The sequence below is a fragment of the Salvia splendens genome, chromosome 11 (genome assembly GCF_004379255.2).
Source record: "Salvia splendens isolate huo1 chromosome 11, SspV2, whole genome shotgun sequence".
NCBI lineage: Eukaryota > Viridiplantae > Streptophyta > Magnoliopsida > Lamiales > Lamiaceae > Salvia > Salvia splendens.
In genome coordinates this window covers 26,731,765-26,756,425 of record NC_056042.1, presented here as the reverse complement: position 1 = coordinate 26,756,425, position 24,661 = coordinate 26,731,765, and the positions used below count along the sequence as shown (strand labels likewise).

At 35.8% G+C, this 24,661-nt stretch overlaps 1 protein-coding gene across 2 annotated transcripts; it reads left to right on the top strand.

Annotated features, from left to right (window-relative positions):
* The first annotated feature begins 1,207 nt into the window (after positions 1 to 1,207).
* On the top strand, positions 1,208 to 24,660 carry LOC121755644 (protein unc-13 homolog). Of its 2 annotated transcripts, XM_042150972.1 has the most exons (26): positions 1,208 to 1,445; positions 1,689 to 1,864; positions 1,947 to 2,011; positions 2,178 to 2,517; positions 2,881 to 2,947; positions 3,047 to 3,200; positions 10,312 to 10,479; positions 10,768 to 10,878; positions 11,690 to 11,899; positions 12,371 to 12,472; positions 13,443 to 13,673; positions 16,000 to 16,074; positions 16,814 to 16,894; positions 17,377 to 17,562; positions 17,634 to 17,789; positions 18,358 to 18,450; positions 19,875 to 19,946; positions 20,664 to 20,781; positions 21,121 to 21,299; positions 22,005 to 22,083; positions 22,963 to 23,067; positions 23,146 to 23,252; positions 23,664 to 23,741; positions 23,827 to 23,922; positions 24,053 to 24,148; positions 24,350 to 24,660. In XM_042150972.1, the coding sequence occupies exons 1-26, from the start codon at positions 1,438 to 1,440 to the stop codon at positions 24,521 to 24,523; spliced, it is 3,327 nt and encodes a 1,108-aa protein (XP_042006906.1). In that variant the 5' UTR covers positions 1,208 to 1,437; the 3' UTR covers positions 24,524 to 24,660. The 2 variants fall into 2 exon arrangements, with proteins under 2 accessions (XP_042006906.1, XP_042006907.1); XM_042150973.1 differs by lacking the exon at positions 1,208 to 1,445 and having other exon boundaries at positions 1,804 to 1,864; positions 2,188 to 2,517.
* The last annotated feature ends 1 nt before the right edge of the window (position 24,661 follows it).

Genomic DNA, 24,661 nt, shown 5'->3' with positions numbered 1-24,661 from the left:
TTTATGAAGGAGGAAATTATAAATAAACTCCTATACTATAGAAATGAGGAAATTACAACTGATGTCAAGAGGGCTCGAACTCGGCACCTCATACAATAATATCTAAGCTCCTTGCCGCTAGGACAAAGGCTCTGGACTCCATCTCTTAACCATTTCATCGCTTAACTATTCATTCAATTTCATTTTTTATTTTTATTTCCAACAAATTCAATTAATAAAAACACACTTCATTGAATAAAAGAAAATTACAATTTAAATCCTAAAAAAATAAAAAAAAACACATAATTAACATCTAAAAAATGGTGGAAAAAATGTAGTGTTTGTGAGAATGTAGTGTTTGTGTGTGGAAAAAATGGCGAGGAATTGAGTTATTTATAGATGAATGAGGGAAGAAAAGAAACAAAAAATTTTAAAAAAGGTAAAAAAGCGGGCAAAAAGACAGTCAATTTTTTTATATATTTTCCTTTTTTAAATAATAATTAAAAACGGTAAAAAATCGACGCACCACTCGCAGGCCGCCACGTGGCCAACTCGCGTGGCGAGACAACCCGCATCCCACCCCTCCCTCTGGGCTACGGGACGAGATAGAAAACCCGCATCAATGTCTCGATGCCGTCTTGTCTCTCCGGGACGAGATAGAGCCCGCATCGAGACACCGATGTGGATGCCCTTATGTTATGATTACTAGTGTAACACCTGTGCAATTCACAAACTTATTAGATTCATAGTTCATACTATATTTTTGCAAGTTGTAATATATGCATTTGACACTAATAATATCTTGAATAAATAAGACAGGCATAAGTGCATAGGGGCGGGCGCAGAAAAAAATATGATTAGGGGCTGTGATTTTTAAATTTTGTTCTAAAGTTATATTTTTGGTGTTTTAGATCATTTATAAGGGCTTTTATATAATAATTTACATTAAATTTGAATAGATTTTAAAAATTTATAAAAGAAAATAATTTTAAAAATATTTTTATCAAGGGCTTTAGCCCTACCCTATTTGTACATGGGTCCATACACAAATAACGAAAACAAAATAAATAAAGCGAACATTAAAACATTGCAACAAAATAAATTTGTTATAGTCCCAATATAATCAAAATTTGTATTTACCAAAACGCATAAATCATTCACTAAATTGAATAATACAGTATAATACAATTCAAGGTTTTTAAAATATTTTATACTCATTCAAACTTAATTTCATCATTTTTGTATATGCGCGTAATTGACTTTTCAATGGGGTAGTCGACTTCGCTGCAATTCTACTCGTAATTGTTTGAATAGATCCACAATAATCTGCTTTTAAAGTTACCATTTCGGTTTTATCAAAATTCTACCAGTAATCGGTTTTATCAAAATCTCGTTCACTTTTTGATACTTGAAGATTCTGTTGCTGAGCTGTTTAAAGGTCGCTGCTGTGAAGTTGCCATGGATGAGTATGTGCCCTGATCTTTCTTTTACTACGATCTCATCGTTTTGGATTCGTCGATTTCCTCAAATGCTAGTTTGAAATAATAATATTGATTAAATCAGTGCTCAAATTCTTAAATTTTACTAGTATTTACTATTAAGTGACTTGAGATGCTTGATGTAGTTGTGATTGGGAGCTTTAATGAGTAAAACCACCATAATTAGGTTTCAGTCAGTTACTAATGAGTTGTTTATCTTTGTCAATCTAGGGAGAATGAGGTCGAACTTTTGCAGAGATATCGACGGGATAGAAGGATACTCTTAGATTTTATACTCTCTGGTAGCTTGATAAAGAAGGTAGTAATGCCGCCTGGAGCAGTGTCGTTAGATGATGTGGATTTGGATCAAGTAAGCGTCGATTTTGTCCTGAACTGTGCTAAGAAAGGTGAAGATTCTTCGTAGAGATTTTCTCCTCTTTTGGCTGAAGTCGTTTTCTTACTTTCCATTTTGGGATCTGACAATTGTAGGTGATATGCTTGAACTCTCCGAGGCCATTCGAGATTACCACGATGGCACTCTATTCCCTAGCATGGTATACCCAAAATTTATGCAATTCCCAAAATTTAAGTCGTTTGCTTACTTCATAGTACTGTTTTACCTTTTGAGCTCCCTTCTACTAATATTTTTGAGTAACTGTGTTAGTGAGTGTGATCAGACACTTGTAAACTATTTAACCTTTGTTGTTACTTCAAAAAAAGAATAATGCAGGCGCCTCTAATGAGTTCTTTCTAGTCACAAGTGCTGAATCTTCTGGTTCACCTCCCAGAAGGCCACCTCCGCTGGTACCAGATGTGGTAGCAACACCGATTTTGGCAAGTCTTTCCATTTCAGAGCCTATTGAAAGTGATTTGATTGAGGAATCGCAAAGCTTGTCAAAATCACAGTCTTTGAACTCTACACAACTCAAAGAACTAACAGTGGACGATATTGATGATTTTGATGATGATATTATGGAGGAGATGGAAAGCCATAGATATTCCAGGAGAGTTCTGAATGATGCTTCTGATGTTGTTCTTGGATTGCCTTCATTTTCTACTGGTAGGTGTGGTTGGTGATGGTTTATCATGTACCTTTGTGCTTGTCTTATTTGCTTGATGATGAGTTGATGGTGCTCTTAATTTGTGTAACTCTTCTGAGCAGGTTAATTACTTCAGAACCTATGAGAAAATAGAATCAAAACATAAAATTATGTCCACACTCCCGTTTTTATCACTCCGAGTGTAGTCAGTTCTTGTAATTTTATTGAAATTATTTCATTTTACAAGAAAGGTTGGAATCTTCTCCAAGTGAATGTTACTTAGCTCAGAAACTACCCAACTATAATTCTTAGAAATACCTGCCAGAGCTAAATTTTTATTAGATATAAGAAGTAATGTTTATGATTTTTTTTTCTTATTGTAGGTATTTCAGATGAAGATCTACGTGAAACTGCATATGAGATCCTCCTTTCTGCTACTGGAGCTTCAGGGTACCTTTCACTGGACGAACCCCTTTCTCCTCCTCCCCAACCAAAAAAATAAAATTGTGTATAATCGAATGCGTGTTTTTTACTTCATTATATTGGCAGGGGGCTTATTGTTCCATCAAAAGAAAAAAAGAAAGACAAAAGATCTAGATTGATGAGGAAGCTGGGACGGAGTAAGACTGAACAAGCAGGAACACAATCTCATAATTCCCATGGTTTAGTTGGCCTCTTGGAGACAATGCGTGTCCAGATGGAGGTCCGTTATGAGTCTCATGCCTTTTACTTTATGAGCTCTGTTGTCTACTCCCTTAGAGTGTTAAATGAATAAATGTCGAAGCTTCAATGTATCATTATGCTTTTACTCTAAACTTCCTTAGTAAATTAGAGACTTGGGCTTCGATTAGTTTTATTCTCTCAGCTAAAAACATGCCAATTTAGACAAACATATAATAAGAATAGTTGTACCAAGGAACTCTTAGCTGTAATAGCATTAGTACTAATCTTTTTAGGTTTATGCTTTTCACTTGATAGGCCTGGATGGGCTTGGTTTTGTTTCAGAAGCTTTGTGTTGAAGGTTCCCTCACAATTACTAGTTTAATGTTCGATTGTTCATACATAGTATACCGTTCTAGGTAGTATTTTGGATTTGATAGGTTTTGCTGGAAGCCTGGAACGACATGCATTTGAAGATCCTTTGCATGACATTTTAGTGACATGAGATACACATCCTTACATACTTACTGCATTGCGAAAGTAGAAAGTTCTTTTGTATGTTCAATTTCTGTCTACTTGCTCTCCTTTTAGTAAAAGTTTGTAAAAGTGTTCGCTCTTCAAGGTTCCATTATGCCTTGTTGGACAGCTTTCCGATCAGAAATTAAAAAGTTAGCCTCTTGCTATTACTCTAGCAATTATTAGGGGGAATTTTTGTTTAGGAAGTCATAAATTTATGTAGATTCAAATGTTAAAGAATTTTGATTTTTGAAATTTCTACAGCAAATAGTTCCTCTTTTGGAGATGTATGGGGAGTATTTGCCTCAATTTATTTATAGAAATCTACTGAGAGATGTGTTGGAATTTTAGTGTATTAGCACTCTTAGTGTGTTAGCACTTTAATTCTTGGGAATTAATTCAGTTGATTCAGTTGAATTTTCCTATTCTAATCTGATTTTGGTGGCAACAGTTTTGGCAGTTTGAGACAGTTAGTAACTGTTTTGGATCAGTTTGATTAGTTAACTGCTTTGGCGGTTTAGTGGTAACTGCTTTGGCTGTTGGTTTTTTGGTTAAATACATGACAGAAATGAGTAACAATCATCTAAGAACTTAGTATTATCCGATCATTGATTTTGATACACTCAAAATACTTGATCTGAAAGTGTTCTACACGATTCTAAGTTATCCAAGTCATTCTAATAGGATTTCCTAATTCTATATTCCCCAACAAAGATCAAGTAATTTAGAAGATGACTGGACATGATTCTGTTAGAGATATGACTGCAAAATTCACAAAATTGGAGAAGTTTGAAGGAGTGGATTTTCGAAGATGGAGAAAGAAGATGCACTTCTTGCTTACCACCCTGAAGGTTGTTCATGTTCTCACCACCACAATGCCTGAACCTGCAGAGGAGGAATCTCTGGAACAGACAAGAAGAAGGCAGAAATGGGAAAATGATGACTATGTGTGCAGAGGGCACATCCTTAATGGTATGACAGATTCTCTTTTCGATATTTATCAAAATGTTGAATCATCCAAAGAACTTTGGGATTCTCTAGAGTCTAAATATATGGCAGAGGATGCCTCTAGCAAGAAATTCCTTGTTAGTAATTTCAATAATTATAAGATGCTAGACTCTAGACCAGTAATGGAACAATACAATGAATTGCTAAGGATTCTTGGACAATTTCAACAACACCAGATGCATATGGATGAATCCATATCAGTTTCTAGTGTCATTGATAAATTGCCCCCCTCTTAGAAAGACTTCAAACACACTCTAAAGCATCAAAAGGAAGAACTTTCCTTGGTGCAACTTGGTTCTCATCTCCGGATAGAAGAGTCTTTAAGGATTCAGGAGATGGAAAAGAACAAGGAAAAGGGTGTTGCTGGTTCATCGTCTGTCAACATGATAGAAGATGGAAAGAAGTTTAAAGGGAAAAGGAAGATGAATCAAGGAGAATCCTCTGATAATAAGAAACAAAAGTATGTTTGCTGGAAATGTGGAAAACCAGGCCATTTTAAGAAAGATTGTAGGTCTGGAAAGAAGGGATTCAAGACTGGAACAAGTACCAGTGGTTCCAATTCTGGACCTGGTGGATCTAAGGATCTCAATGTACCTCAAGGTATGAACATACTTAATTCTAACATTTCTATTCAGAATTATGTTTCTGAAACACCAAGTTCATTCTATGTACAGGATGATGAACTCACTTGGTGGGTGGATTCTGGGGCTACAAACCATGTATGCAAGGATAAAAGATGGTTTACATCTTTGCAGATGATCTCTGATGGATCAGTGATCAGGATGGGGAATAGCTCTAGTGAATCAGTAGAAGGAATAGGAAATGTTAGACTTGTTTTTACTTCTGGAAAACAATTGTTGCTATTAGATGTATTGTATGTTCCCACTATTAGAAAGAATCTAATGAGTGGTACTGTAATAAATAACCCAGGCTACAAACAAGTAATTGAAGCAAATAAATATGTTTTATCTAAACATGGTGTGTTTGTTGGTTTTGGTTATTTATGTAATGGAATGTTAAGATTAAACATTGAATCACCTTTTGAGGATAAATCTGTTTATGTGATCACCACTAATGAACAATCAACTTCAAATCTGTGGCATGAGAGGTTAGGACATGTTCATTATAAAAGACTTGTTGAAATGTCTAAAAGTAGCCTAATCCCTGCCTTTAATGTTAGCAAAGATAAATGTAAAACATGTATGTTAACAAAGATAACAAGGCAACCTTTTAGTGATGTTATGAGAGAATCAAAACTGCTAGAGTTGATTCACAGTGACCTCTGTGATTTTCATTCAACCCCATCAATTGGAAATAGAAAGTATGTCATTACTTTTATTGATGACTCAACTAGATTTTGTTATATATATTTGCTGAATTCTAAGGATGAAGCCTTAGAGAAATTCAAAGTGTACAAAACAGAAGTTGAGGTACAAAAGGGTGAATGTATAAAAGTCTTTAGGTCAGATAGGGGAGGTGAGTATTATGATCCTCATTACTTTGAATCAGTGGGAATAATCCACCAAACTACTGCCCCTTATACACCACAGCAGAATGGGATTTCAGAAAGAAAGAATAGAGTTTTGAAAGAAATGGTTAACTCTATGCTCTCATATTCTGGACTAAATGAGGGATTTTGGGGAGAAGCTATATTAACTGCTTGTTACCTCTTGAATAGAGTCCCAAATAAGAAAAGTAAAACAACACCCTATGAGTTGTGGTTTGGAAAACCTCCAAACTTAAACTATCTTAAGGTGTGGGGCTGCAGAGCAGTGGTAAGACTCAATGATCCTAAACGAAGGATATTGGGTGAAAAAGGAATTGACTGCATTTTTATTGGATATGCAAATCATTCCAAGGCTTATAGGTTTTATGTTCTAGAACCTAATAAGTCTGTTTCTGTGAACTCTGTAATAGAGTCAAGGGATGCAATCTTTGATGAGAATAGATTCACATCTATCTCAAGGCCTAAGGATTTGTTTTCAAATTCTGAAAACAGATTGGTAATCTCTGAACAATAATCAGAGGAACCTTCAACTCAACATTGGGTTAGAAGGAGTGTTAGGCCAAGGAATCAAAGTAACCTGGATGAAGGATTTCAAATCCATCTCATTGAAGGATCAAGGGATGAGCTGCAATCCCAGTACCCCTATTGTTTTATTATTGAAGAGGATCCTAAGACTTTCAAAGAAGCCATGTCATCTAGGGATGTCTCATTTTGGAAAGAGGCTATAGATGATGAAATGGATTCTATACTCCAAAATAACACTTGGGCATTAACTGATTTACCCCCTGGCTGCAAACCATTGGGGTGTGGATGGATCTTTAAAAGAAAGATGAAAGTTGATGGATCCATAGACAAGTTCAAAGCTAGGCTTGTCATTCAAGGATTTAGACAAAAAGAGGGCATAGACTATTTTGATACCTATGCACCTGTGGCTAGAATATCCACTATCAGATTGCTGGTGGCTATGGCTTCTATTCATAAACTCCTCATTCACCAAATGGATGTCAAGACAGCCTTCTTGAATGGTGATTTGATGAGGAAATTTATATGAAGCAGCCTGAGGGATACACCTTACCAGGAAATGAACACAAGGTGTGCAAGTTGATTAAGTCATTATATGGTTTGAAACAAGCACCCAAGCAATGGCATCAAAAGTTTGATGACATTATTTTATCAAATGGTTTTCTTCTAAATCAGGCTGATAAGTGTGTTTATTCAAAGCTTGACAAATCTGGTAAAGGAGTCATTATTTGTCTTTATGTGGATGATATGCTTATATTTGGTACTAGCCAAGACCAAATAGATAGAACAAAGGAGTTCTTATCATCTAAGTTTTCTATGAAAGACTTAGGTGAGGCTGAATTCATATTGGGGATTAGGATAAAAAGAGAAGCACCTAACATGATTTCTATTACACAATCTCATTATATTGAGAAAGTTTTGAAGAAGTTCAATTATGGAAATTGTACTTCTGTAAGCACTCCTATAGATCCTAATGTAAAACTCTTGCCTAATAAAGGTAAGGCAGTTTCCCAATTGGAATATTCTAAAGCAATTGGATGCTTAATGTATGCTATGATCAACACTAGGCCTGATATAGCATTTGCTGTTGGAAGGTTAAGTAGGTTTACTCATAATCCTAGCATACATCACTGGCAGGCAGTGAGGAGGTTACTCAAGTACCTCAAAGGAACCATAAACTATGGTTTGTGTTATTGTGATTTTCCTTCAATTTTGGAAGGATATTCGGATGCAAGTTGGATAACAAATCTAGAGGATCATTCCTCTACTAGTGGTTGGATTTACTTGCTGGGAGGTGGAGCCATATCATGGGCTTCAAAGAAGCAAACTTGTATCACAAATTCTACTATGGAATCAGAATTTGTGGCACTTGCTGCAGCTGGAAAGGAGGCAGAATGGCTTAGGAATTTGATATATGAAATTCCTTTATGGCCTAAGCCTATATCACCTATCTCAATAAGATGTGACAGTGCTGCAACTTTGGCTAAAGTGTATAGCCAAGTTTACAATGGGAAGTCTAGACATTTAGGTGTCAGACATAGCATGGTTAGGGAGCTGATCACCCATGGGGTCATTTCAGTTGAATTTGTTGGGACACAACAAAATCTGGCAGACCATCTAACCAAAGGCTTGGCAAAAGATTTAGTTATCAAATCTGCTAAAAGGGTGGGGCTCAAGTCTATCTAATCTTATCTGTTTGGGATACCCAATTCCCTTCTAACTTGATGTTAGATGTGGAATTCAATGTGGAAAGCCTAAACATGTGAGATTGACACATGTTCAAACCATCCGAGGTATGTGTATTATTCTGTCAGTTTAAAAGAGGTTGAAGCTTTGCTTCTTAATGGCTTTTTTGACAAATTGTTTTGGCAGGACAAGATGAAAAGCTACCTATATAAACATGGAATCCAAGTTGTTTCAATAAAGCTCTGGACTTAGTTTTATAAATGTTTATTGAAGGATATGGACACTAGACTTGTTATTAAGGTGTCAGGTTTAGATTGATTAGTTGGAAAGTTATGTGTATTTTAAGACTGATATTCAAAGAAATTGTAAGAGTTCAAGTCTTAGACCACTCTTATAATTCGAATATTTGTACTTTACTATACTAAAATGGAAATTCAATCCTTGAGATATTTTCATTTATGCATAATTTTGTTTTCTGTTTTGTTTGTTTGATCAAGCTTATATATACACTAAAATAGGGGAGGAATGTTGGAATTTTAGTGTATTAGCACTCTTAGTGTGTTAGCACTTTAATTCTTGGGAATTAATTCGGTTGATTCAGTTGAATTTTCCTATTCTAATCTGATTTTGGTGGCAACAGTTTTGGCAGTTTGAGACAGTTAGTAACTGTTTTGGATCAGTTTGATTAGTTAACTGCTTTGGCGGTTTAGTGGTAACTGCTTTGGCTGTTGGTTTTTTGGTTAAATACATGACAAAAATGAGTAACAATCATCTAAGAACTTAGTATTATCCGATCATTGATTTTGATACACTCAAAATACTTGATCTGAAAGTGTTCTACACGATTCTAAGTTATCCAAGTCATTCTAATAGGATTTCCTAATTCTATATTCCCCAACAAGATGCATAGTACCTTCTGCTTTAATTTGGAACAGTTTGAACTTGAAGGAAATATAGTATTTTGAGAAAACTGGTCATAGAAAGAGATGTGTTTTTGAGGGAATATGGTAATAAATAATTAAATATTGGTCTAGTTTTGGGAGATACAAAATGAGATCGTTCCTAACCTAAATGTTTAGTTTGAGAAATGAGTTTGCGAGCAATCTTGACTATTGGTACAAAGAAGGAACTGGAGAAGTATTAGCCTAATTTGATTTTATGTGTTGCTAGTCATGTCAGGAGCTTTGTTGGTGTCCATGGAAAATAGAGTCATCTTTGGATATAGCAAGTAATCAACAGTGAATTTATTTAGGTACGGACATCTTGTCGATTCATTCAAACCTCTGATATTTTAACGGCACACTGAAATTGGCATGTTAGGCTGGCATATTGGCTGTTGTTAATTGAGTCTGGTAGTTCTTGAAAAGGTTCCAGCTTTGCTGATACCTTATCAAACAGTGTTACAAAGACCATGTTTACTTCATTGTTTGTTTTGACCTTGAAGTGTAATATTCTCTCACTTGAGAGGGTCTTCATAACTTGGGGGAGGGTGTTCTTGATGTATCTGGTATGTCACTCTGTCATATATGCATTTGAATTAAGCATCTAGAGAACAATGTTCCGTTACATCACATATATTATTTACCTGACTTAACTGACATGACTGAGTGTATCCCTGCTGCTTAATATCATCTAGCTTCTGTAATTATATTTCTTTTCCTTTATGGATTAATAGCTCAATCTAGTTTTGCTGAAAGACTGTTCTTAAGTTCGATAACATGTTTACCTCTGCTGCTAAGCGTTTCTTCTTTTTTGCTGAGGAATCAGTTGAACACTAATAGCTGTTGTCATACTGACATTCACTGAGTTTGTAATACCATTTATTAGATACTGTGATAGTGTCATTTTCCTCAAAACTTATTCTCATGCTTCTGCTTTTGTGTTCATCCACCATATTCTGGATGGGTCTGAACAGATTTCGGAGGAAATGGACATCAGAACAAGACGAGCGCTACTCAGTGCCATGGTTGGCAAAGTTGGAAAAAGGATGGATACATTATTGATCCCACTTGAATTGTTATGTTGCATATCAAGAACAGAATTTTCGGATAAGAAGTCTTATATAAAATGGCAGAAAAGACAAGTGAGCTCTCCAATTTTCCTTTCTTTTGTAAAACCCCCTACCACCCTGATGGACAGCACCTACCTGTATTGTTTGGTTTCGTACTGCTTTTAATTTATTTCTCTTCTCGATTATATTATCCTCTTTTGAGGATGAGGAGCTTCTGTTTCTTACAGAGTTGTTTTGAAACCAGTTGATTATATTTAAAAGTAGCGGGAAAATATGCTTATATAATTGTATGTGTTTGTCAATAAAGTGTAGCTTAAGTTCCTCTTTTCTTAATAATCATTTAATTTGCTGTCAGTCCAGTTAAATATGTTGGAGGAAGGGCTTGTGAATCATCCTGTTGTGGGATTTGGAGAATCTGGCCGAAAAGCAAGTGATTTGAGGATTCTTCTGGCAAAGATTGAAGAGTCTGAGGTGTGTTTGGCACTTTGGCTGTTATGTACTTCTCGTCGTATTAACACTTTTCTATCCTATATGACCCCCACCATATAGCATCATTCAGTTGTTATTTCGTTGTCAGTGCTCTCCTCTCATACTTCACCTTCATGCATGCAGTGCCCTTGCATTTATATTCTCAACTAGATGTCTTATGCTCAGAGTTTTTGGTCTTGTTAGTATCATTTTTAGTTCCATATTACTAATGTAAGTTACGAAGTGAGTATTGGCTTTCGTTTGATCAATGATGTATGATTTGATTCTCTAAGAGTTATATCTGATTGGTCGATTGTATTTTAAAACTATGGGCTCATGGTGAAACCAATATTCTTATAGCCAATCTGTAGAGAGGAATGTTTGCATGGTTGGCCTCACATAGCAATGACATATTACTGTTATAAATGATATAGTATTCACAAAGTGTTTGCACAAATAAAAAATTAACAAAGCAATGTGTTTTAAGCACATAGCATAGTTGAAAATTGAAAAGAGGGGTTTGCAATTGTAAACAAAGAACCCTTTGGCTTCTGGAATTTCCCTGTCTGTTTGTGCCTGCCTGAAGTGTTCTATAGATTGTATCGAGTCCTTATTGTGTCCAGTGTGATTTGACTAACCAATATACATGTTACATACATTCTTCCCATTTTTCCTTCCCCCAACACCCCCTCCCCAATGAATAAATAAAATAAAACAAACAATGATAGAAATAATCAATAAAAGAAGATCCAAACTATTTTTTTGTACCACAGTCTCTTTTGCATATTACTAACATTTTTGTTTCCTTCATCAGTCTCTTCCATCAGCTACATGTGATCTTCAGAGGACAGAGTGTTTGAGATCTCTGAGGGAGATCACTGTTCCACTTGCAGAGAGGCCTGCAAGGGGTGATTTAACTGGTGAAGTATGCCACTGGGCAGATGGTTATCACTTAAATGTCAGGCTGTATGAGAAACTATTGCTTAGTGTATTTGATGTCTTGGATGAGGGCAAGCTTACAAAGGTTAGTGGGATGTCATGTGAATTATGGCATTATTTGTTTTTCTTTTTCCTCGACAAGCAGGGACGGAGCCAGAAATTCTATATAAGTGGGGCAAAATTCTATACAGAGACATTTTAAGGTTTTGAGAAGGGGCATTTATAAAGGTATTTCAAAAAAATTTTAAAAATAGTGATCAAAATAGCACAAATAAATTTTTTTGAGGTGGGGCATTTGCCCCTTGTAGAGTGCATATAGATCCGTCCCTGTCGACAAGTATGCAGTGGAAGTTGAGAGGTTTCTAGTGTTGTCAAATATGCACCACTATTTACTTTCCAGACTTTTGATAGTGAATCAGTCACTAAGTTTATGTCAAAATAATTACTGGACCTCTACAGAGTTAAGGTTACTTGGACCAACTTAAAATTTTATTTTTGTTGAAAAGAAGCGCTTCTGAGTCTCATGCTTATTTCTGCCATGATTTTGTTCTGCCAGGAAGTAGAAGAAATGTTGGAGCTATTTAAGTCAACATGGCGTGTTTTAGGAATCACGGAGACAATCCATTATACGTGCTATGCATGGGTGCTATTTCGGCAGGTATAAGGACAAATAATTTTCTCGAGTTAATTGGCATGTCTTTTTTTCTAATAAGAAATTCATCCTTTTAGTAGATACCAAATGAGAATTTGCTCAACAGTAATGCACAGAGTGAATGTTTTTAATCAGCCATTCGTCCCCCCCCCCCACCCCCCTCGTCTTTCTTTCTCGATGTATTTCCAGTAGTTACCTGTACTTTTTCTTTCCTTCATGTCTCACTGCTCACTGTCTTGATTCCATGTTGGCCACTCTCATATTTGCTGCTGTTACTCCATATGTCTGTGGTACTACTCTTGAGTCTTGACAGGAAGTGGGACCTTAATGGAAGGGGGTTGAGGTTAACTAATATGGCGGTTATACCCTTACAGATTGTCTCTATGGCTATGGAGAAACTGGAAACACTCATGGTTTTTTATCTGATTATATAAGTTGAGTCTGTTACATTAGTAAAGAAGTTCTGACATATTTGAGAATCCTGAATCCGAGACCAAATAAATTGTAATAAGTTTTTGCTGGAGGAAATGTGTTTGGATAATGGAAATTTAGGAGATTAACAAGTATGCTGTGGATGAATGTTTGCAATAATAAAATGATTTTTACCGAGTACCTTCTTTTAATTGGCTTCATTTGTGGTTGTGGGGGGCATGGACTCAATAGAAGGTTTATATCCTTTGTTGCTGGTCTCTCCCATATACCTCTAAAAAATTCTATCTGCAATTTAACATCAACTTATCTATGTGTCTTTTGAGGGTACGTGAACTTTTTATTACATGTTTTTCGAGAAGAACTTCTTATTAAATATTGAGTACAAGTATAATTCTAAGTGAGTTCTTTCACATGCCATTATCATGCTTTGAATATTGCTGGCGGAGTTCAAATCATGCAGTCTCCTGACCTTATTTTACACACTCAAAGCTGCTAGTACATTTTGCTCTCTGTTGATCACAATCCTCTTACATGTGCATTACAGTTTGTCATCACCGGTGAGGAAGATGTCCTGCAGCATTCCATCAACCAGTTGAAGAGAATACCTTTGAAGGACCAGCGAGGCCCACAGGAAAGATTGCATTTGAGGAGCCTGACTTGCAGAGTTCAGACTGAAAAGGGATTTGAGGACTTGACTTTCTTGCAATCATTCCTAATACCTATCCAGAAATGGGCCGATATGCGATTGACTGATTACCATCTTCATTTTCCTGAGGTCTTTTGCTATCCTTAAGTTGATTGATTTTGACATGAATTAGTTCAGTTTTCCACCATTTAAACATCTTTTGATTGCCTCCTTTAAATTTATTCCGTTTCTCTCAGCTTCAAGAAATAGGTCTAACAAATGTAGCTATTGCAACTTTTTACTTTGTTGCTGGGTTCTTTCCTAAAAAGTCGATCCATTAATTTTTCATGACATTTTAATTTTTTATAGTGGCTAGAATGAAAACGTTATAAGTTAAATAATAGTATTGTGTTAACTCTTCTGTATGATTCACATTTTCTACTTCTAAAGTTCTAAAGCAGTTTGTGGATATCTATTTTTTATAATAGTCTAACTGTATGACTGCATCAATACTCACATGTTAAGTATGATGTTTCATCATTGACTGGTTGGTTGCATTGGTTGACCAAGCTAGATATCATCCATGTAGATGTATTTATTGGTACACTACTGTTCTTAAGTAGCTATATACTCCTCATAACATTGGGACCTCCCTAGCCCATTTTCGTTTCTATCTAACATATATAGAAGATGGTGATCTAGAAGTGTAAGGTATAGGTATGCGAGCAAACTTGCTATTGTTTTTCAAATTAATCTGTGTGCAGGAAAATGCAAAAGCTAGGGAATGTTAAAGAGGACTTATTATTTTATTTGCTATACAGTGCCTCTTTTTCTATTCATGATTTTGATGTAGTTGTACTAAAAAGTCTTGACATATTTAATTCCTTAAACATGTGTGTTGTTATGGCTTAGGAATGTACATATATATATATATATATATTGTTAAGAATATTAGTATTCTGTCCTACATCAGTGATGTGACATAACCTAGCTTAGTCTCTTGTATTATATATATGTGGCCTGTGTTGAGTAATAATATACACCAAATACACTACTACTTTCTCTACTATGTCTATTTACTTTTCCGCTTATATCTATATTTTACTGTTCTACATGGTATCAGAGCGGATTCGAATCCGTCTCTAGAAAATTAGGGTTTCCACAAAAAAAAATGAAATTAGGGTTTCTGCCAATGCCTGCTCTTCCGTTCCTACTCTGATCTACTCTACCCGAAATTATGAGTGTTATGTTCTACTACTCTACCCAAAATTATGGTTCTGCTATACCACTATTCCCGAAATTACGGCTCTGTTATGCTCTACTCTACTATGCATGTTATCCTCTACTCCGCTACTCTGCCCAAACTAGGGTTTCTGACGTTGCTGCACTCTGTGCTATTATTTGCTTGCTGCTTATTTGCCTGATATTCTACTCCTACTCCGTTGCTCTGCGCTATTATCTGCCTGCGCTCTTGCTTGCTTTTTATCTACCTGTGCTCTGACTCTTGTCAGCAGTTATTATTCTACTCCTCTACACCTCTATAGCTACTCTGCTACAACTGTCATTACTACGCTGCATCTACTACTTCTGCTCTACAGTTGCTACTCTGCTGCAACTGTCAATGCTTGCATCTGCTACTTCTGCTATAGTTGCAACAACTGCCCTACAGCTGGTACTCTGCTACAGCTAATACTACTACCTGCATCTGCTACAGTTGCAACTACTGTCCAGCTGCTACTCTGCTACAGCTGACACTAACTACCATGCATCTTCTACTCTGCTACAGTTGCTACTACTGCTCTGCATCTGCTACTACTGCCCTATAGCTGCTACTCTGCTACAGCTACTACTACTCTGCCTTGCAGCTCTACTTATGCAACAGCTGCAACTACTACTACCCTATAGTTTCGGCTACTACTATTGCTGCCGATGTTTGAGGAAAAACATTTTTGAGAACTTTGTACCAAGCTGGCCAATATAGATGTTCCAGCTTGAGGGGGAGTGTTAAGAATATTAGTATTCTGTCCCACATCGGTGATGTGACATAGCCTAGCTTAGTCTCTTGTACTATATATATGTGGCCTGTGTTGAGTAATAATATACACCAAATACACTACTACTTTCTCTACTATGTCTATTTACTTTTCCGCTTATATCTATATTTTACTGTTCTACATATATATATATATATAGGTGAATTAGTTGCTCAAGGCACTTGCTAAAATCCAAGTTCTGGTGTTAATAAATTATATTGATCCACCCTGAATGTTCTGATGGACCAAAAAGTCAACTTGTTTGGCTGTTAGCTGCCCTGTATTTAGTTGCTGGTTATTGTAATCATTAGTATTTGTTATTTGTCATTATTGTTTTGTATTTTTCTTTTTCTAATATTGCTTATTGTGAATCATGATCAAAACTTTGGATGATGACCATCTCTTTTAATTACTACTCCGTATTTGCTTCTCTTTCATGTTAGGGATCGAGAATGATGGAAAATGCATTAGTAGTTGCCATGGTTGCTCGGAGGCTTCTTCTTGAAGAACCTGACTTGGTAATTAGTTTTCCTTGGTTAATCTCATAATTTGCTTCTGTCCAAAGGAATATTTACGCATTTATTTGTTTATACTCATACTTCACTCATGCTTTGTGAATCATTGAGTAGATTTATTGTTGTAGAGGTTCTTCAGTAATTTTTTTCAGTACAAGTACAACTCTGAACTCTCGCATGAACTTCATCAAAAGCCAATTTTATTTCTGCAATGCCTCTGTTTTCTTCACTTATTGACCTCTCTTGCTAGTGAAATGCCAAAGCTAACAAACACAACTCCTTTAGTTATTACGGGTGCATTCTCTTTGATGGAAAAGAGTGGAAAACATATATTTTCACTCCTTTTCCACTCTTCTCGCATGTTCTGTAGGAACGATAATATTCCCACGGCAGGATGTGAAAAAAAATTCAGGCAGCCCCATTTGCCTCATTTTCAGTCCTTTACACTTGATGTGATAACATGATAAAAAGAGATGGGGACCACTAAAATGCAATAATACTCTTCCCATCTTTTCTTATCCCTCGTTTCTTATGATAAATTTACAACCATAGAGAATGCACCCTACTGTTATAGTGGGGAAGAAATACTAAATGGTGTCATTAACGTGAGACAAATATACAAGAAATCAAGAACGGTGAAATATAAAATAGTAACATTGAGTAGGAGTCACATGCCTTTATTTTATTGCAATAGAATTGTCAGCTAACTTGAACAATATTAAACTAACACTTGGATTTTCAGACAATGCAGGGTCCACCTGTCACAGATATAGAGCAAATCGAGATATATGTGCTATCTTCAATCAAGCAAGCATTTTCTAGAGTGAGTTCTTGAATCTAAATATTTATCACAGAACTTTTAAGCTGAAGGATAGTTTGGAAAATATTGGATATTACAAAAGTCACAGAACATTGGTTGTGTAGATCTTTGAGCTTTGTTAAAAAATGTGACTTTCCTGCAATCTGTTAGAGCAAAAGGAGTTGAATTTGAAGTATTTATAGGAGGATGTGAGGCCTGAGAAATTATCATGAATAGGAAGGCTATTGTCTTTTTACTTGTATTAAAATGATTATTATGACTTTGGTAAGCAAATATAGCTATGCTTTTAAAGTTAAAACTGGTATCATCAATAATCTTTCTTCTAATAATACTAGCTTATTGATGAATAGCTTATTATGATATGGGTGACCTTTTTACATCTGCATAGAGCTTAAATCTTGTGGTTACACTGTATTGTATTAATCAGAGGTAAAAGTTATTCATTGAGATTATGTATATCTTTATATTTGTATCTTCATTTGCAGATTATACAGGATGTTGAAACACTGTCTGACACAACAAACGAACATCCTTTAGCATTACTAGCTGAACAGACAAAAAAACTTGTTAAAAACAGTACGGCCTTGTATTTTCCTATATTAACCCTGCGGCATCAGAATGCAAGTGCAGTTGCAGTATCCCTTATTCACAAGCTTTATGGCATCAAACTGGTAAACTTGCATCCTAATATTTCCTCACCATTCTGACTTGTGTGGAAGTCTAATTATTCTAATTTCCTTAGAAACCATTCCTTGAAAGCGCTGAGCACCTGACCGAGGATGTTGTTTCTGTGTTCCCGGCTGCTGATAATCTTGAGCAAAACTTAATAGCTGTTATCACATCTACCTGTGAAGAGGGCACTGCAGAGGCTTACCTCAAGAAGCTAAATTTGTATAAGGTGAGGGTTGTTTTTTAATATATTTAATATGCTGTACCAAGGGTGTAGGAAGTAATATGGGCGACATGTTTTGATGGCATTGAGTTATGAGCAATGTTATCAAAAAGTTGTCATGCACCGCCATGGTGCTTTTCCGTGGCAGGATTTTGACAAAACGCCATCGCCATGACGGTTTATGGCAAATTTTGATGGCGGCATTTTGATTGGCTTATCCCTAAACCCAACCCAATTTCCCAAATGACCTGGCCCATTTGCCCAAAATCCGACCCGTTATCACATTTGAAATAGGATTTTAATATGTTTTCAGATTTCACTCCTCTGTGAGTGGCTATATTATCTGAGTGGAAGTGTGTGAACTGTGTAAGTAACCTTACTTATCTATCGCACCTTGTATTAAACCTTTTCCATATATTCCCTATTTTCTGTTGTGAGATTCACATACGACTAAATGCTTTAGAGCCTCTCATCTAATTTGCTTTTATTAAATTCCCTAGTTTTAACTGCATCATTTTTGTACAAGAATTAGTATTTTAAAATGGAAGTTTCTACACTAATTTGTATTATTCAGATTGAGACTGTATCTGGAACATTGGTGTTGCGATGGGTCAATGCACAACTTGCAAGAATTTCAGCATGGGTGGAACGAGTCATGCAGCAGGAGGTATAAACTTATACTTACAGTTCATAAACTATTGATATCAGGTTCTGTACTTCTATGTCAAAGATGAGTTAAGCCAGAGTACAGTACTGCAAAGTTTATGCAGTACTAAACTTTTTGGTGCAGTAAAGTTGATATAATACTTTAAATAGATGGTGGAATCTGTTCTTGGTGGTAGGGCATGCTTAAAATTTTAGTAGGCATAGAGTAGGAGAAACCCTTTCTGCGTAAACCCTTTTTTCCTTGTCAACACCCAACTCTTGATCTGTCTTAACCTTTTGAAGCTATAAAGTTGGTGCAACATGATAAAAACGAGGGAATTCTCATACTACACAGGCCAGCTGTATGAAAAAACACCACAACGGAAACCAAATGTAATTGACCAGAAAATAGATCGGTAAAACTGGAAAGAAACTCCTCTCTCTAGGCGTTGACCTAAAGCCAAAACAAACTAATATTCTCCACAAAATCCCCTCTCAAACCTCAAGGGTATTTATAGAGAAAGACTCCAACTAAATCAAATACTAACAAACTATAATATCTAAAGGATATACATGAATATATAGACTCCTAACAAACTACTCCCTTTGTCCCAATGAAGATGACCCACTTTTCTTTTTGGTCTGTCCCAACAAAGGGGACAACAAAGATGGCCCATTTCTAAAAATGAAAACACCTCTATCTCTACTTTATTCTCTCTACTACATAAACCCACGACGTCCAAGAAAGAGGCCATCTTCCTTGGGATGGAGGGAGTATAATATCTAAAGGATAATCGATCCTTCACATCTGTATCACAATACCTTCTTCATTATTTTCTTTATGTGTAGCCACTGGCCAGTGCCCCTCTGAAGTTGGATTAGAATAACTGTAATTTGTGAAGTTAGACTAGTTGATGTGCCTTGATGGCCAAAAGCATGACGTTGGGTTGAATTTCTAATATTGCATATGTTATCCTAGTTCTCATGTTAAAATGTTTGCTTATGTTTTAGTTTGATTTTGAGTGCATTGTTCTCCGATGCTGGCCAAATATATTACTCCTCTATTAGCCTTATGAAAGCCACAAAGCTTGGAGAGAATCTTATGTCATTCTTTAGCTTCAATAATTTATGTGGATATGTGATATTGAAAGTGAGTTCTGTGATATAGCATGTTGATATTCTGATGTCTGTACTTAATGTTTCTATTCAGTTGCTTGGATAACAACACACATTATATTCAATTTGTAATTACTAGTTAGTAAATAGTAGTAGATCAATTGAGGTGCCCTTTTTAACCCTTCGCTGAATAATTGGATAACCCATTGTCTGAGAATTGATCTTTTAATCAGAAGTTTACTTTATATCTCTTTACTCCTTATTGTTCTATGCAAATAAGGACTGAACTCTTCTTCTCCATCTTCCTTGTTTTTTCCTTTTCTTCTTCAGAATTGGTCTCCAGTCTCAGCACAACAAAGGCATGGAAGCTCGATCGTTGAGGTCTACAGGATTGTTGAGGAGGTTTGTTTGCTATGATGTTCATATTTTTCTTGTCTTTCTTACCTGATATTCACTCCATTCATGAAGACTCTTGTCATATAGCTTCATTTTTATGATATAGTGTGGTTGTAACAAAGTTCTATGGCAAGAGGAGAGATTTCCAACATAATAACTGTTAAAAAGACATTGTTCACTCAAATAAGGTTCTTTTAGGTATTTTCATACATACCATCTGGCCTAACAGACTCAGGGTTTTCCGGTTATGCAAACTCCATTACTACAGATTAGGATGAAAGTTTAGTTAATTGACAATTGAAGCAATACAATATGATTAAGTTCAAATGCCAATTAGTAGAATGGTTAAGTAATAAGGTTATATAGATACTTATAGGCATTTTCCCAAGCACCTTCTGTTAAGGGGAGAGACGACCTGTGCACGAACTGTTTGTTCATATGCCAGACACAGTAATAACTATCTATTTATAACCTTATTACCTACGCAAGCCAAATTTGATGGTTTTTGTATATCGGAGTAGTATGAAAAACCTCCCCTAAATCCTCCACTCAATTCCTTCGATCAACGTAAGCTAATTAAGCAGGATTATTTACCAGTAGCATAGCAGAATAACTAAATAAATATGCAGTGTACGTTATGATAAAAATTAAGGATAGAAATAATGTTACAATCATGTTATAATAAAACTCAATTGAGAGCTCATTTGTTGATTTTGACTGCAGACAGTTGATCAGTTCTTTGCTCTTAAAGTTCCAATGAGGCCTGGAGAGCTCAGAAGCCTCTTTCGTGGCATTGACAGTGCATTCCAAGTGTACACCAAGCATGTTGTGGACAGTCTAGGTATTGTGTTTGTGCATGTGATTTCAATTTGATCCTGTCTTTTGGTTTCTGTTTGTATTACATTACGCCCAGTTTGCTTTACAACGAGCTTTGTGAATTGGTATAAAGTTGAGTAGTGTTTGTGGCGTCCAATTGTACGTCCCTAGCTTGTGCACTTGTTTGTCTGTTTCTTTTTATTAAATTAGATCTGGAAGAATATGTCCGGGTTCTTAATATCATTTTATTCAAATTCCTGTATTTCTTACCTTTGGCTTTGGATACATGGATCCAAATTTATGATTTCAACAATTTTTATTCAAGCTTCAGCCTGATATCATGAAACTCTTTATTCTACTGCAGCTGACAAGGAAGACATAATTCCACCCGTGCCCACTCTTACCCGATTCCGGAGAGAAAGTGGAATCAAAGCTTTTGTGAAGAAGGAATTGACAGATCCAACGCTGCCTGATGTCAGAAAATCTAATGATATCAATGTTTTAACAACACCTACCCTTTGTGTTCAATTAAATACTCTTTATGTAAGTTGGAGCTGCTTTTCTAACCTTTATGACAATGTCATTTTCTCAACTTCCTTATGCCTTCTGATACACTTGATCACAATAAAGATTGATGTAGAAGGATCCTGATTAGGTTGACTTAAGGAAAAGGGTCCATCTATTCACAATACATAGCTTTACATTTTCACTCAGATTTTGCTTTAGGAATAACCAGTAGCCAATGGTGGATTTTAGGCGATTCTTTGTTGTCTTGGCTGAACAATGTCGTATATCTTTTAGGGTGAATCATGAATTTTTCAGGTGTGTCAATTGTGTACTCCTAAAGTTGAAGTTGGCTGAAGACACTTTTGGTTAAGTGGCAAAAGAAATAGGGATCAATTATAAAAGCCAACTCATTTTTGGTAATCATGTACCATTGTGTTGCAAACTACCTTTATCAGATAGCTTTAATTATTTGTCTCTGAAATAGTGTTTATGTGCAATTATTGTTGGTTTATTTTCAACTGATTGCTATTCTACAATAGTGCATTTGGCTCATTTGACCAAAATTTATTTGAACTAGACCTACCATTGATCTATACTTTTCCATTTGATTCCTTTCCTCCACTTGAAGTATTTATCCGGAACATCTTCTATCTGTTTGTTCATGCCTATTTACATATTGCTTTTGATATATTCGTAATTATGTACCATCTAACACTAATGCAAGCCTTTTGCCAACCTTAGTATGCGATCAGCCAACTCAATAAATTGGAAGACAGCATTTCGGAGAGATGGTCTAAGAAGCATCATAGTCAAACAATAAGTAAGTAATGTGTACTTATTTTTCGTTGCAAATTGTTGTTTTTAATCTGTTCTGAGACAAACCTTTTTTTGAGAAAGGAAGACGGACTATATTTTAAGTTAAATGCATTGCTTTCTCCTAGAGCAAATATGAAATAAATCAATTGAGCTCTTACAGGGGTATATGTAACCACATTGGTCAACTACCCCTCCAATTCAACCTTTCTAAAGATTGCCATATTCTTAGTGGCTCATATTTTGTTAATATAACTCTTTCAGCTGATTTTGTTGTCAGTTCTCTACTTATTATTGTTAGTTATTGATTATTCTTTATTAGTTAGTTGTTATAGTAAGAAGTCTAGTTCATAGAGAGAGCTTTTATCTTTAGAGTTGGAGTTAGTTTAGGAGTCGTTGTTTGATAGTCCGTGACTATGTTATAAAAAATAGGGCTATGTTTCCTAGTCAAGAAATATAATTTGAGTTCAGCATATTTGCTGTGGTCCTTATCAGAGGAGAGGCCTCTTCGCAGGGGACTTTTATCTTTTGTTCTTTCTGTTCTATCGCTGTTATTCTGTTCTATGGTTCTATTGTTGTTATTTTTTGCTCTTTCCTTCTTCGTTTATTTCTGTTCTGTCCAGCTTCTACCGCCCATAGTCTATCATCTACTCTGCGTTTCTTAATTTCTTGCCATTCTTCCTGTCTATTCCTAGTGATTCTTGTGTTCTAAGATGCAAAGATTTTATATGGAGTACAACTTTGGAACACTTTAGCTGGATTCCTGTCGAACCTATAGCAAGCACTTGGAGATACCAATGCTAGTGCATTTAAAAAATAGAATATATTTACTGATTCCTTTCACATTAACAACTTTTATATTGCTCCTCCTGTTCTCCATTTTCAGAAAAACTGGTAAATAGTAACTCAAAGAATTCCGCCCAGAAGGATGGTTTCGATGGAAGTAGAAAAGATATCAATGCTGCTATTGACCATGTGTGTGAATTTACTGGTATGTCTCATATATAGTGTATCTCTGAAGTTTGCAATATATGCACTGTATGTTAATGATTTCTGCTTATACTTCTAGGAATCAAAACAATTTTTTGGGACTTGAGAGAGCAATTCATTGATGGTCTCTATAAGCCAAGTGTTACTCAGTCTAGGCTGGAAAATGTGATTGAGCCTCTTGATATGGTATGATCTTTGAAGTTGGGAAGAAAATGGTTTGTTTTTTTTTTTCTCTATTTGAATTCAATTTGCCCAAATGGCATTCATTTAATTCTTGTATTTTCTGTCGCTGTAAGTTTTGCATCCTACCTAGCCTCCAGTGATATTCCAAATTAAGACCTTGAGTAACTAATAGACTGCCCAAGGCTAGCTATGAGATGGTGAATGTTTTTGAAACATTCCGTATCATTCATCAATAACATCTAAACAAAGCAAAGGAAAATGTGATGTATTACCCTATAATCAAACATAGAAATCGCAAGGATATTTTCAGCTTGCTCCAGAAGCTCTGATATGTAAAGTTTCTCATCAAAACCAACTTTATCATGAAGAGAAACTCTTGAGGCTGACATACAGATTTCATTATAATGACTGCAGGTACTCAGCAAGTTGTGTGATATCATAGTAGAACCTCTTAGAGATCGTGTAGTAACAGGACTTCTTCAAGCATCCCTGGTTTGCTACTCTACCTTGATTGTCTAAACTGTCGGAGTTGTAGAAATAATAGAGTCATCAATTGATATAATCTACTTCGTACCAGGATGGCTTAATCCGTGTGATACTAGATGGAGGTCCATCACGTATGTTTACTCCAGCTGATGCTAAGCTTATGGATGAAGACTTGGAGGTTTTAAAGGTAAATCATAGAAGTTGCCATTTAATCAACTTGTCAGTTGTGTGAGAGACTTGTTTGGCTCCATCATCACAGCTAATGAGAAATATGAACGAATTATGTTTCCATAATAATTATCTACATAACACTGTAGGAGTTTTTCATATCCGGAGGAGATGGGCTCCCAAGAGGAGTTGTGGAAAACCAAGTAGTACGCGCCCGACAGATTATAAAGTTAGTTGGCTATGAGGTTAGTATGGAATATGAACGAATTATGTTACACACGAACCATACTATTGTCTTTAAACACGAAACGCTATTTTCTGACATAGTGCATCAGTTCAGGGCTAAGGAAATATAAATGAACAAAGAAAAAAAAGATAATATCTGATATTTATGAACGTGTCTCTCTTTTTTATTTCTCATCTTGTGTTTCGCTGTTGGGATGCAGACTCGAGAATTGATAGAGGAGTTGAGATCTGCTAGTGAGATGGAAGTGCAGGGAGGAAGAGGTAAATTGGGTGCAGATTCAAAGACCCTTATTAGAATTCTGTGCCACAGAAGTGATTCAGAGGCTTCTCAGTTCCTCAAGAAGCATTACAAAATACCAAAATCCGCAGCTTAGAACATCTCTGTTTCTTGCTTGTGAAGGATGTTAGGCTGCTTTGTAACTACATAATGCGTTTGTAAATTTTTATATGTACTTTTGAACTTGAATATGAAGTTAATTTATTAAATTATTTGTGTATTTATAAAGGTAAAT